The 14,535-nt window shown below is 39.6% G+C and overlaps 1 protein-coding gene across 1 annotated transcript in view; it reads left to right on the top strand.

The window, feature by feature from the left end:
• The window catches only part of RNF213 (ring finger protein 213), a 116,368-nt gene that overhangs the window by 19,136 nt on the left and 82,697 nt on the right, over positions 1 to 14,535 (top strand). The window contains exons 7-10 of the mRNA XM_087924950.1: positions 4,491 to 4,684; positions 6,415 to 6,707; positions 9,982 to 10,220; positions 13,528 to 13,734. Of these exons, the coding sequence (XP_087781076.1) occupies positions 4,491 to 4,684; positions 6,415 to 6,707; positions 9,982 to 10,220; positions 13,528 to 13,734 (933 nt within the window). The remainder of the gene's footprint in view (positions 1 to 4,490; positions 4,685 to 6,414; positions 6,708 to 9,981; positions 10,221 to 13,527; positions 13,735 to 14,535) is intronic.

The raw sequence follows: 14,535 nt of genomic DNA on the forward strand, positions 1-14,535 counted from the left end.
CCCAATTTCTAGAGCACGTAGGATGGGATAAGTTAGAACAGGATAGCAATAACGAAGTGATTATTGAATCATATAGAAATCCCATTAAGTATCCCTGTAACTTTAAAAATAATGTAAAGCAAGAAGTACAGGAAGAAGTACAGCCCGTAGAGGAAGAAATAGCTGAGGAGGAGGAACAGGTGGTAACTCAACAAAGTCCTCAACCAAGCCCTGTAATACCCAGAAGGACTACACGAATATCTAGACCGCCTGATAGATACCAGGCTAATACAGTGTGCCAGGAAAATAGAATCCCAAATACTGTGGATGAGATAAAAAGATATCCTTCTAAAGAGAAAGAAAATTGGTATGCAGCAATCAATAAGGAATTGAAATCCTTGAAGGATATGAAAGTATATGAAAACGTGAGATTACCTAGTAATATAAAACCCATTGGCTGCAAATGGATTTTTAAAATAAAAACTGATAAGGATGGAAATACAATCCATAAGGCAAGATTAGTAGCCCAAGGCTTTAGACAAAGTGCAAATGATTATGATGAAGTATTTGCACCTAGTCTTAAAGCAGCAACTTTAAGGGCAGCATTAGTGTGGGCAGCAAGCAAGAAATATATAGTTAACCATTTAGATGTGGAAACTGCTTACTTGCATGCTCCACTAAGACATACTGTTTATATGAAAAGGCCTAATGGATTTAAAGATAACAATAATAACGATTGTTGGTTGTTAAAGAAGAGCCTTTATGGTCTTAAAAAATTGGGCTATGAATGGAACCAGTATATTGTAAAGGAACTGAACAATATAGGGTTTAAAGCTGGTTTAGCCGACCCATGCCTATTTAAGAGGGAGAAAAATGGGAAAGTATCATTATTATTGTTGTTTACTGATGATATTGCTCTGATGACTAAAACTAATGATGAAGCAAATGAAATAATAACATCATTAGCCAAGAACATAAAAATCAAGCAATTAGGGGAGATAAAGAGATATCTAGGTCTGAATATACTGAAAACACAGAAAGGTTTTAAGATATCTCAGGAAGATAAGATATCTAAATTGCTAATAGATTATAAGATGGAACTTTGTAAGCCTGCAAAGACTCCAATGAGTCAGGATATTTGCAAAATGGATACTCAAAGTCCCAAGTTTGATAAGGTACTATATCAATCTTTGATTGGTAGCTTATCATATATTAGCAATTGGTCAAGGCCAGATATAGCTTTTAGTATTAATCAGCTGGCGCGACATAATAATGATCCGCTTCAATGTCATTGGAATGCATTGAAAAGAATCTTAAGATATCTTAAAGGAACATTACACCATGCACTGTATTTAGAACCAAAAGGTGATCTCATATTGAGTGCTTATGCAGATGCTAGCTTTGCAGCAGAAAGAGACACAAGAAAGTCGACTTCAGGAACAGCCATAATGCTGGGTAAGACATTAATTGGCTGGAAGTCAATAAGACAACAGCATATAAGTTTGTCTACAATGGAGGCAGAATTCTCCTGTTTATCGCTATTGTGTACTGAATTAATTATGTACAAACAAATGTTGAACGATATGGGTATAACTGTAAATTACCCTATAGTTGTACATGAAGATAATCAGGCAGCAATTCAAATGGCCACAGATATTGCAGTTAAAACGAGGAGCAAACATACGGATTTAAGATATCTAAATGTTAGACAATCTGTACAGAGTATAATGATACAGCTGGAGTACTGCATGTCGGAGGACAATATAGCTGATAATTTTACTAAAGCCCAAGGTGCCATTAAGCACCTAGAGAGTTGTGAAAAATATGGGTTTAGAATGTAAAGGTAATATATATTTATATCACCCAAAAGGGGAGAATGTTGGGTATATGGATACACCAACTAGGTTTGGGTTGAATAAATATATAAACCTAGGTTTAAGTGTATGTAGCTTTAAGCACAAAAACTGCAATGTCATTATGGGTGCGGTTGCAAGCTGCAATAATAGGCAGTGAGAGAGACGTAACACTTTCTGGTCTCACTGGATGTTCCTGGTTCTGCTTCTGGATGCACCTGGCTGCTGTGGTTCCTGGTTCTGTTCCTGGTCTGCTGCCTGCTGTATGAGACATCTGCTTGGTGGCTACTGTGCCAGATACCATTTCTACTGGACATAAGGACTGTTTACTTGGTGAGCTGTGCATACTCAGCGTTGTCTTTGAGAGAAAGGTATCGGGAGGAGAAGATTTACAAGCAGATAAAGACATTGTATTTACTGTTAATGGACTAGATAACTGGATGGATATACTGGATAATGACATATGGACTGAATGACACTTCTTAATCTCTGTGTGAATTAAATAACTATTTTAAAACTACAAACAGTGTTTTTGTCTCCAGTGTGTGTATACTCTTGGGCCCAGCCTCTCTCATTTGCCTGCCTGGCTTGACTGCTGCTGTGTACTCTGCTTGGGGGTTTATCCCCAAACACTAACAACACCCAAGTAGTCCCTAATGATGAAATAGTTAAACCATCAATAGCCATTAAAGAGGAAGAACAGGAACAGGATGAGGAGGAAGAACAGGCAGAGGAGGAAGTAGAAGCAGGTGAAACAGGAGACTCCACCAGTAAGCCCTGTATTACCGAGACCTTCAACCGGAGTAACACAACCACCTGATAGATATCAGGCTAGTGTTGTATGCCAAGTGAATACAGTTCCTGGTAATTATAGTGAACTGAAACTATCCTGCTAAGGATCAGGCTGCTTGGCAGGAAGCAATGGATAAGGGACTGAATTCCTTACAAAGGTTGGAAGTATATGAAAATGTCAGGTTACCACCAAGTAAACATGCCATAGGGTGTAAATGGATTTATAAATTTAAGACAGGTGTGGATGCGACTGTTACCTACAAAGCCAGGTTAGTAGCACAAGGGTTCAGTCAGACAGCAAACAACTACGATAAGGTGTTTGCGCCTAGTCTGAAAGCTACTACATTACGAGCAGCATTAGTGTGGGCAGCTAAGGACAAAATACATTTACATGTTGAGATGGCATATCTGCATGCACCGTTGCAACACGCTATATATTTAAAGAAACCTTTAGGTATAAAGAACGATAATACAACTGATTGCTGGAGAATAAAAAAGAGTCTTTATGCTTGAAGCATTCAGGATAGTTCTTGACTTACGACCACAATTGAGTCCAAAATTTATGTTACTAAGTGAGAAATTTGTTAAGTGCGTTTTGCCCCATTTTACTACTTTTCATGCCACAGTTGTTGAGTGAATCACTGCAGTTATTAACCTGCTTGTTAAGTGAATCTGGCTTGCCCATTGATTTTGCTTGTCAGAAGGGCGCAAAAGGTGATCTTGTGACCCTGGGATTCTGCAACGGTCATAAATATGAATCAGTTGCCAAGCGTAACTGAATTTGGATTACATGATCATGGGGATGCTGGAAAGGTGGTAACTCTGAAAAATGGTCATAAGTCACAAGAAAATGCTGGATCCCAGAGCGCTGCACTTATGTGATCTGCAAAGAATGGCAGCCGGATCTAGTTAATGTCATTTTTTTAAAAAAGAACTGTGGCAGGTCCACATCATTACTCTTATTGATGGAGATTTATGAAGGCCAGTTACTTTTTCAAGTGAAAAGGAAGATTTAGTACAGGTAAGTCCTTGATTTATGGCCACAGTTGAGATTAGAATTTTGGTTGTTGAGGCGGTTGTTAAGTGAGTCACACCCAATTTTTATGCCCCTTTTTCCATGGTCAAGTGAATCACTGCAGCTTTTGAAAGGAGAGTGGTCATTAAGTCAAAGGCTTTCCCCCTTGATTTTGCTTGCCAGAGTTTGGCTGGGAAGGTCCGAAGTGGGGATCATGTGAACCTGAATGCTGGTTGCCAAGCGCCCAGTTTTCGTTACATGAATGTGGGGATGCTGTGCTAGTTTTAAGTGCGAAGACTGTTTGTATGAGTGACTGTATTGCATTTCACTTTTACTGCTAGTGTATATAATAAGAAATGTAAGACCATTCCAGTTTTAGGAACTGGGCTTGGCTAATCTAGTGAAGAGAAGGCCCAGGGGAGACATGATAGCAGCATTTCAATATTTGAGGGGCTGCCACAGGGAGGAAGGGATCAAGCTATTTCCTAAAGCTCCTGTAGGCCAGACAAGGAATAATGGATGGAAACTGAACAAGGAGAGATTTAACCTGGAAATAAGGAGAAACTTTCTGACAGTGAGAACAATTGACCAATGGAACAGCTTGCCTTCGGAAGTTGTGGGAGAGCCATCACTTGAGATTTTCAAGAAGAGATTGGACTCCCATCTGTCAGAAATGGTGTAGGGTCTCCTGCTTGGGTGGGGGGGTTGGACTAGATGACCTATAAGGTCCCTTCTGTTATTCTGTATTCTATTCTAAGATTTTACATGCTTCTAAAATTTTATTTCAACAATAAATTGCTTCCTTGCCTTTACTCTGCTTTGATGCTAAAATACAACTTTTTAAATTCTAGAGATCTTGGAGATCATGGATACCTGATTGAAGGCCGCACCTTAATTTCTAAGGAAAACCTGGATAAAGCAATTCCGTACAAATACGCTGTTAAATGTGACAAAAACTTGTCATATGAATTCATTTACAAACCTACAGATGGACCACATGTAAATCGCTGCTTGTTTTTATTATCAAAATTGATACGTGGTACAGGTAAGAAACTGCTCCTTGTATTACAGTCTCCCCAGGGTTATATTAAAGAAACTTAGATTTTGTAACACCCAAGAAAGCAAGAATCCCCTTAATATATTTGACAGCTCGGTATCTGCAATAGAGTCCTTCAAACTTTTGGGTTGTATGATCTTCCAGGATTTGAAACTGGTACTTAATATTAGAACCATCATTAAAAAGACACAACAAAGAATGTCCTTTCTCCATCAGCTCAAGAGATTTAGACTGCCCGAAGAGCTGTTAATACAGTTTTATAGAGGAATTATTGAGTCATGTGTACTTCTATATTATTGAGTCATTTGTACTTCTATAACTGTCCAGTTTGATACAGCAACCAAACAGGACAGGTACAGTCTCAGCAAATAGTGAAGATTGCAGGAAGAACAATTGCAATCAATCTGCTTTCCATAGAACACCTGTATGTTATCTGGGTCAGAAAGAGGACTGAGAAGTTATATATAGAAACCCCTCACATCCTGGACATGAACTGCTTCAGTTCTCCCCTTCAGGATGGTACCACAGGGCATGCGAAAACAACAGCCCCAGGGACAGATTTTTTTCCTCTCATGTCACCTAATTCTTAAGGACCTAAAAGCTGTTAAAATAACACCTGACTATATAGCAGTTCTGAATATTGTGATTTTTTCCAAAGTCAAAATACTCAGGTCTAATAATTTCAAATTTTCCATGTATCTAACCCTTTGGCTTCCATGTATCTAACCCAAGGCCTCCTGAGCTTCATTTTTTCTGGTGGAGTGTTGCAGGAAGCTGTTGCATGTCCCGGGATCATGTAATCATCATTTGTGAGCTTCCCATCAGCCTCTGACAAGCAAAGTTCAATGGGGAAAGCCAGATTTGCTTAGCGACCAAATGATTTGCTCAACATGTGCAATGATGCACTTAACAAATATGGCGAAAAGGTTGTAAAAATGGGACGTGACTCACTTAACAATTGCCTTGCATAGCAGCGGAAATGGCGGGCTTAGTTGTGGTTGTAAGTCCAGATCTACCTGATTAAGCAACTGATAGTCACCAAAGCTTCTTTTTTTTTTTTTGGATTAAGCAATTTACTTAGTCTCATACAGTACTTAAGTTACAACCACAATTGCACTCAAAATTTATGTTGCTAAGTGGAACATTTGTTTAGTGAGTTTCCCCATTTTACGATTTTTCTTGCTACAGTTGTTAAGACAGCCATTATATTTGCTAAGTTAGTAAAATGGTTGTTAAATGAATCTGGATAAGTCACAAAAGGGGATCAAATTACTCCGGGACACTGCAACAGTCATAAGTATGAGCCAGTAGCCAAGTGTCTGAATTTTGATCACGTGACCATGGGGATTCCGCAATGGTCATAAGTCCCTTTTTTCAGTGCCGTTGTAACTTTGAACGGTCACTAAAGGAACTGTTGTAAGTCGAGGAACACCTGTATCTGCTAAAGGTAGGAATTCCACATTTATTTATTGTTGTGTAGTGCTGTATTTCAAAACACATCCTAGCAGTAAACAATATGAAATGAATATGGATGGAATATAGGTCAGAAATCCCTTCTACAGAGGTTGAAAGAAAATGACTCTTTCTGTGGGTCTGCATGGTCTGACTATGGAAGGAGACAATAACAGAGCAGGGTGTATCATGCGGTTGCATTGGCATGCAAAGCTAGTAGGGCTGTATCTTGCATTTCAGAACTTTAATAATATTTTATTTAACAGATTGGCATCAATATGATGATATAATATGTGCTAAACCAGAGAAGAGTTGGTGGAAGAATTTGAAGAATCGCATTTCATTTTGGAAAGATAAGGAACAGGATTTTGTGAAAGGGAAACTGATAGCAGCAAAAATAATGCTGGACAACCTCTTCAGTATACTTAAAACATGGAGTCGGATTAACGTCAAAAGCTTTTTCCAGCAGTTCCACCAATTTTACTTTGTGAATAAAAAGATAATGGTACATGAAGGATGTCGAAAGGAATGGAAAGAGCTACAATTCAAAGAAGAGCAGGTATTATATTCTCGTCATTATACATCCAAGAAGAACCTTGTAGTCAAATGTCTATAAAGTTTGTAGCATCTTGACTGTGCTGAGCAAGGTGCTCATTGTTATAGTGCCTTTGGAATAAAATGATGCAGCAAAGTTATTAAACTTAAACTTGAGTTCAAGATGCTCAAAAAAGAGAGAATATGGACTTAAGTCATTGCAGGAATGAAATGTAACTCACCAAGGAGGGCACTGAGTGTTGTTCAAGAGGAAGGCCATCTCTATAGATACTCCACTATGGATTACATAAGGTTCTGATATCAAGCATATGCTCTGATGTTTGAAACAATTCTGTATTTCAAAAGTGAAACTGATGCAAGATTTAATTCAGTTGGGAAACTTTGGATTATAGTTCTATATATAGACTTATGAACTTGGAATTTCTCGTAACAGAGTTTTTATTTGTTCCTATAGAAACTATTATAATTCTCAATTTTGTACATTATAGTTTATTGATTATTTGTGTTGATATTCATATATTGAATTTTTAAAAAGGACTGATAGTTTTTAGAATATTATACCATGTTTCCCAGAAAACAGGACTGGGTCTTATTTTTGGGGGCTCCAAAAATAAACACAGGACCTTAGTTTGGGGGGCTGTTTTATTTTTTCCCCATTTATGGGAGCCCCACCTCTTCGGCTTGCTTGCAGCCACAATGGAGCAGGAGGCAGTGTGGTGCAGCAGGACTGCCATGAGGTAAGAGATGCAGCCGCCACACGTACCTTGCATCGGCTTACATTAGGACCCTCAGCCAGACCATCCATGCCCTGATACCAAGCCTCATGGCAGCGGCTCCAACAGCCCTGTGTCCAGCTGGACCCTGTGTGTCTGCCAGCTCACTTCTTCTGCTTGCTTGCTTGCTTGCAGCCACAACGGAACATGCAAGCCGAGAGATGGTGGGGTGGAATGGGTGGCTGGCCACGGGACGTCTTTGCATCTCTCGGCTTTCCCACAGCCTGCACAGTGCATCGGGATGCCTGCCTTCCTTCCTGCCCACACCTCTGCTGCTGGTGCTGCGGCATAAAGACTAGCCTCCCGCGGCCACCCACCTGCTCTGGCCACCCCACTCTCTGCTTTCCCATGTTCTGTGTGATGCATCCAGATCACGTGTCTCCCCCTTCCGCCTCTGCCTCCACCTGCTGCTTGGATAGATAATCAACTCAGCTGCACTGTGCAACCTGGGGTAGGGCTTATTTTAGAGGAAATGGTAGTATATTCATCTGTTTGAAGCAATTGTTGGAATATTAAAAATTTATAATGCTTGTAAACATCTACCACAGGCGTGTCTGTGGTCCACAGGCCAGATATGTCACATGCTGGCCACACCCACCCGTTTTAGTAAAGGGGAGAAAAGTTGTGATACATCAAGACAATGTATCGTTGCGAGTTTGACACCTATGATCTACCATTTACTGAATTTTTCTTGCTTTCTCCCCATACCGCTCTTTAGAATTTTTTGGGGGGGGTGGGGCGGGAGAATTTTTCCTCTACTCTCTTTTTAAAAAAATGCCTAATTAAAAAGACTGATTCTGATGGTCATATTTTGAAATAATTGAAACTTTTGAATGTAGAAAATAACTTAAATGGTGATTGTGGTCAAATCTAGCCAGCTCAGGAGCAATTACAAATTCAATTAATTTGTTACAGCTGGCACAATGGACATAATTGACCAAATATATTCCTTTCCCTAGTTACCACCTATGAAACTAATAAGAGGATCAGCAAGGGGCCCATAATGAGATCCCAGTTTCTGAGATATCCTTCCTATGGCCCAAAGCATATTTTGAACTTTTCTAAATTATGTTCAGTCTAATCTATTCCATTATCAACCCTATACAGTATTCAGTACTGATACTGATTATTTCTTTAAAGTAAAATGGTAAGGAGGAAGCTGATGGCTGCTCTATTCCAATCAGAGGTGGTATTAAGCAGGTTTTGACCAGTTCTGGAGAACTGCTAGCAGACATTTTGAGTAGTTCGGAGAACTGGAAAACACCACTTCTGACTGGCCCCGTCCCCATCTATTCTCTGCCTCCTGAGTCCCAGCTGATTGGCTGGGTCTTCTTTTGTTGCCCTGCACAGGAGAATGGAGCTGGTAAGCAGGTTAGTGGGGTGGGGAGGGAATGAGGTTTTGCAGTAACCTTCTCTTGCCACACCTACCCAGCCACACCACTCCCACCAAGCCACGCCCACAGAACCGGTAGTGAAAATTTCTGAATCCCACCACTGATTGCAATGCTTATATTTCCTGTCTTAGCAGTTCCATATAGACAATAAATAAAGTCAGAGATTGTACCATTATAGATCTTGAAACTCAAATAAAATAATTTCTAGTATTGGGCATTTGCCACCTACAAATCTGCATGGATCACTTCCCTTAACCATGAAGCCAATCACATTTTGGCTGATTTAATCGGTCAAAAGGACAAAATGTTTTTTAAATAGATGATAACACGGATATTCCACTCTGGACCATGCCCTCAGCATGTACAGTACAAACTGAAAGAATTTTAAATTAATGGAACAAATAGGTGTAGACATTACATATTCTCATACGTCCCAATGCTGATGCCCAATCTAAGGAAGATGTGATTGACATTAATTACACAGATGTAACAAGCAGCTTCCTGTAAGCTACTGTTTTTTCCTCCTTTTCAACATCCCAGCCAAGAAGGTGCTGAATTACTTTCAAAAGATGCAATAAAAGCAAGACTGTTCAGTTCTTCTTCTTCTGCATCGATTAGAAATAGACTTCAGTGCATAATTTTGTCCCAAGGTTTCTTCTCTTTGTGCTTTGTCATCCCTTTTGCTTCATTATTTTCGTCTTCTCATCTTTGTATTAACACTTGGAAGGCTGATAGTAGCATAGATTCTGATCCCTGAGCCTTTTTACATTCCATAGAGCATAATAGGATTTGATAGTATTGCAGTCAGGTGAGGTGGGAAATTGTTCAGTACATTCAGGAAATCATTTAGATCAATTGGACACTTGAGTCTGATAAGTTTTTGACCCGCCAAATCTGCACAATCACTTTGAGAAACAGAGAGCCGTTGTACAACCTAACATGTTAATAGTTTAACTTAAACCAATTTCCTGACCTTTTAAAGTCTAATCTATAATGTTTTCTTTGGGTTAGATCAGAACAATGTATGCACCTAGATGTTTTGTTTTTTAGTTATAGCTTATGCCTTAATGTGATGTATTTTTTTTTCTCCCTCCCTCCCTCTCTTTTAAAGTTGCAAGCTTTTATTGTGAATTACTTGATGGAAGAATCAAATAACATCCTCAAACAGAACACTTCGATGTGGGATAAAATAGGCTTAGCATTGATCACTTATACATTAATAACATCTTATCATATTCGACTGCCCAAAAAGGAACTGAAACAGTTATGCATGTTTCTTTGTCTGGAGAAATCACCAGCAGACATAAATGAAATTGAGAGTTTCAGAGAGACATTTTCAGAGTGTCCAAGGTAGGTAATGTGATTTTGGGGCATATAGAAAGCGTGTAGGGTGGAGTGAGGATACTGAAGTTTAAGGTAGAAAAAAATGTTTGGTTGCGTACATGCCATTGATCAATGTGATCTTCCAAGGTGGGCATCTTGATTCCAGAAAGATTTCCCCATGCAGGAAACACTTTGGAGGGGAGATTTGGGTGCTCTTGGGCAGTTTTTGACCCTGGAAACATGCCCTGACTCTTTGTGCTTTCTTTGATATTAGGCATATGGTGAGCTGAGTCCATCCTAAGCTGCTGCTGTATTTCTATGCACCTGTGGTTTTAGATGGGCTGTATGTACTTCATTGCACTAGAATATTTATCACACTGTTGATTAAGCTCAGTATTCATTATGATCATTAGAAAAGGTTATTTGTTGGGCAAGCCTGAAAAGTAATTACATTCTGATCAGAGATGGACATTCTAATTGACCAGATCCTTGGCTTCTGTATGTCCAAAGCCCAACATGTTCTGTATATTCTTCCCAGAAAACATTCCCCTCCTTCCCACAGAAAATGCAAAACAGTAAAAAGAAACAACAAGGTGTAGTTGGGCGAAAGAGAAAGTGTTCAGATGTACAGTGCATTCAGAAAGTATTCAGATCCCCTTCACTTTTGCCATTTTTTTTATGCTGCAGCCTGATTCTGCAGGTATTGAAATTCATTTTTCCTCATTAATCTACACTCAGTACCCTATAATGACAAAGTGAAAACAGAATTTTAGAAATATCTATAAATTTATTAAAAAGAAAAAACTGAAATAACACATTGGCATAAGTAATATATATCATTGTATACTGAGCCTTCACTCAGTACTTTGTTGAAGCATCTTTGGCAGCAATTTCAGCCTTGGGTCTTTCTGGGTATGACGCGACAAGCTTTGCACATGAGAATTGTGGGATTTTCTGCCAATCTTTCTTGTAAATCCTGTCAAGCTTATTCAGGTTGGATGGTGACCGTTGGTGGACAGCCATTTTCAGGTCCCTTCGGAAATGTTCAGTAGGGTTCAAGTCAGGGCTCCGGCTGGGCCATTCTAGGACATTCACAGAGTTGCCCTAAGCTACTCCTGCGGTATCTAGGCCAGCTGTTGCCAAAATGTCACCCCCAAAGCAATTAATTCAGGGTGTGCGGGAACAAAAGGCTCCGCCACCCACATGGCCTGTGGGAATACAAGGCTTGCGTTGCTTGTATTGCAAACAACACGAGGTAGTGAGGGGAGGGGGGAAAGGGTGGAGGGGGAATTTGCCTTACTCACCCCATGGGCCTGGCCTGGCCACTAAGCTGGTTCTTTCCATTTCTTTCTTCTGCTCTTGGCTGCACGCAAGGAAAGCAGCAAAAGTCTTTCTTTCTCTCCCCCAAACTCTGCCAGAAAAGAGTCTTTGGGACCCTGCAAGAGGCCTTGCTGGTGCGACAAGTCTCACAAAACTCATTTCTGGCGGAGTTTGGGGGAGAGAAAGAAAGACTTCTGCTACTTTCCTTGCATGAAGCTAAAAGTCTCCCTCTCTCTCTCTTTCTCCCCCGAGAATGGAGCTGGAGACGGTATCCTGCAATCCCAAATAAAGAATGATTGATTGATAGTAAAACGGGGTGGGGAATATTCCTGCAGACTTTGGGGGGGATTTTCCCAGGGTCTCTGGTCCGCAGGATTTAAAATTATGAGTTTGGTGGTCCATGAGGTCCAAAAGTTTGGTGACCCCTGATCTGGGCTGTGTGCTCAAAATCGTTATCATGTTGGAAAAGGAATCTTCAGCCCAGTCTGAGGTACTGAGCGTTGTGGAACAGGTTTTCACTAAGGATATCCCTGTACTTTGCTTCTTCAGCTTTCCTTCAATCCTGGCCAGTCTCCCAGTCCCTGCTACTGAAAACACTCCCATCACCATGCTTCATTTTTAGAATGATATTGGGCAGGTGATGAGCAGTGCTTGGTTTCCTCCAAACATAATGTTTAGAATTGAGTCCAAACAATTCAATCTTGGTTTCCTCAGACAAGAGAATCTTGTTCCTCACCGTGTGAGAGTTCTTCAGGTGCATTTTTGCAAATTCCAAGTGGGCTTTCATGTGTTTTGCACTGAGAAGAGGCTTCTATCTGGTCACTGCCACAAAATCCAGATTGGTGGAGGACTGTAGTGATGGTTGTCCTTTTGGAACTCTGTCCCATCTCCACACAGGATCACAGCAGTTCATTCAGAATGATCATCGGATTCTTGGTCATCTCTTACTAAGTTCCTTCTTCCCCGATTGCTCAGTTTGACTTGTGTGATCAGCTCTTGGAAGAGTCCTGGTTGTGCTTCTTCCATTTGAGAATTATGGAGGCCACTGTGCTCTTAGGAATCTTCAGTGCAGCAGAAATTTTATTGTAGTGTTCCCCAGATCTGTGCCTGGCAATAATCCTGTCTCTGAGCTCTGCAGGCAGTTCCTTTGACCTCATGGCTTTTGCACTGCTACAGTATGCATTGTCAGCCGTGGGGCCTTCTATAGAGAGGTGTGTGCCTCTCCAAATCCTGTCCAATCAATTTAATTTACCACAAGTAAGCTCCAAGGTGTAGGAACATTTCATCAATGATCAAGAGAAATGGGGAGCAATGGAGCTAAATTTCAAGCGTTATTGCAAAGGGATATTTATGCCAATGTGATATTTCAATTGTTTCTCATTGATAAATTTACAGACATTTCTAAAATTCTGTTTTCACTTTGTCATTATGAGGTGCTGAGGGTAGATTAATGAGGAAAAAATGAATTTCAACAATTGTAAAATCAGGCTGCAGCATGAGTAAATTGACAAAAGTGAAGGGAGTCTTGAGTACTTTCTGAGTGCATTGTAGATAGGATGAAGCTGAAGGGAACAAATTAACTGAACAGGAAAGAAAAAAAAATGAAAAGTCTTGGGCAGCTCTTCTAAAAGGTGTGTAAGTTCCAATTATGTGAATCCTCTCAAGTAAAGAACAACCAAGGATCTTTCTTTCACTATTTGAAGACAGATCCCATTTGTTATTGGTAAAAGAGGTTGTTTGATCTGTAGATCATTAAAGGGGATCTCAATGGCTGTTCTTTCATGGCAGCTATTTTACAAATGTGATTCCTGTTATCTTAAGGCAGGTATTTTCTCTAGCCCACACTGTATTCTCTGTATACGTTTATTAGTCTCGAAATGTTGGGGGCACTAGTACAGAATAGTTATGTCTGAAGGACTCTATTTTTGTTGGAAGTAAGAAAGTCAAGTTAACTTGCACAGAGGGATTCTGATAAAAATTATTTTTAGATCTTAATTTTGTCTATCTCTTTCAGTTTGGTGGAGAACTTGATAATATTCTGTGATAACTGCATTGAAGAAGAGATTCACGAGTGGGTGTGGACACTCCCAATTCTTTATCTAATTGCTGTGAATGATTCTGAATATAAAACTAGGATTTGCCTTGAATCAGAAGAGAAATGGGCAAGGTTGGAATTTATTCGATATTCGGAATGTAGAGCTAAAAACAGAAACTTCTATAAGTAAGTTTTTCAGCCTAGTATTGTTATTCCTGAAATGATTTCTGATTTTTTTAAAAGTTAATTTGAGCTAAGACATGGATTTTCAATATTTATACAGATGGTCCTCAATTTACAACTAATCATTTAGTGACTGTTTTAAATTACAATAACATTAAAAAATGACTTATGACTGCTTTTCCCACTTACAAACATTGCAGCATCCCCCACATGGTCACATGATCAAAATTTGGACGCTTGGCATCTGACTCATATTTATGACAGTTGCAGTGTCATGTGATCACCTTTGACAATCTTCTGATGAGCAAAGTCAATGGGGATGCTAGATTCACTTAACAACCATGTTACCAGCTTAACATCTGTGATGATTCACTTAACAACTGTGGCAAGAAACTGTAAAATGGAGCAAAACTCTCTTAACAAATGACTTACTTGGGAAAAGTAATTTTGGACTTGGTTGTGGTGATAAATTGAGGAGTACCTATAGACTTCAAAGCTGGACTCCAAGAAATAGAAATAGTGCCATTTGGTGATGTGAGTTTCTAAGATAGTAAATGTTTGTGACGTTCACAAACGATACAGAGGTTAATAAAAATAATAAGTTATTGTTGCATAAATAATTAAACTTTCTCCAGTGGCGCAGGTCTTTTTGCTTGATCAGTCCATAAAATGACTCAATAAATTGCTCAGGGTTGCAAGGGTTTCAAGAAAGAATTGAGAATATTATGAAACAATAATATTGTGATATAAAAGACCAATATGCAACGTAGGAAGTACTTCTGAGGTGATAACTACAGTTTAGGT

This window comes from Pseudonaja textilis, chromosome 2 (assembly GCF_049901715.1).
Source record: "Pseudonaja textilis isolate UNSWEBS1 chromosome 2, rPseTex1.2, whole genome shotgun sequence".
Taxonomy (NCBI): Eukaryota; Metazoa; Chordata; class Lepidosauria; order Squamata; family Elapidae; genus Pseudonaja; species Pseudonaja textilis.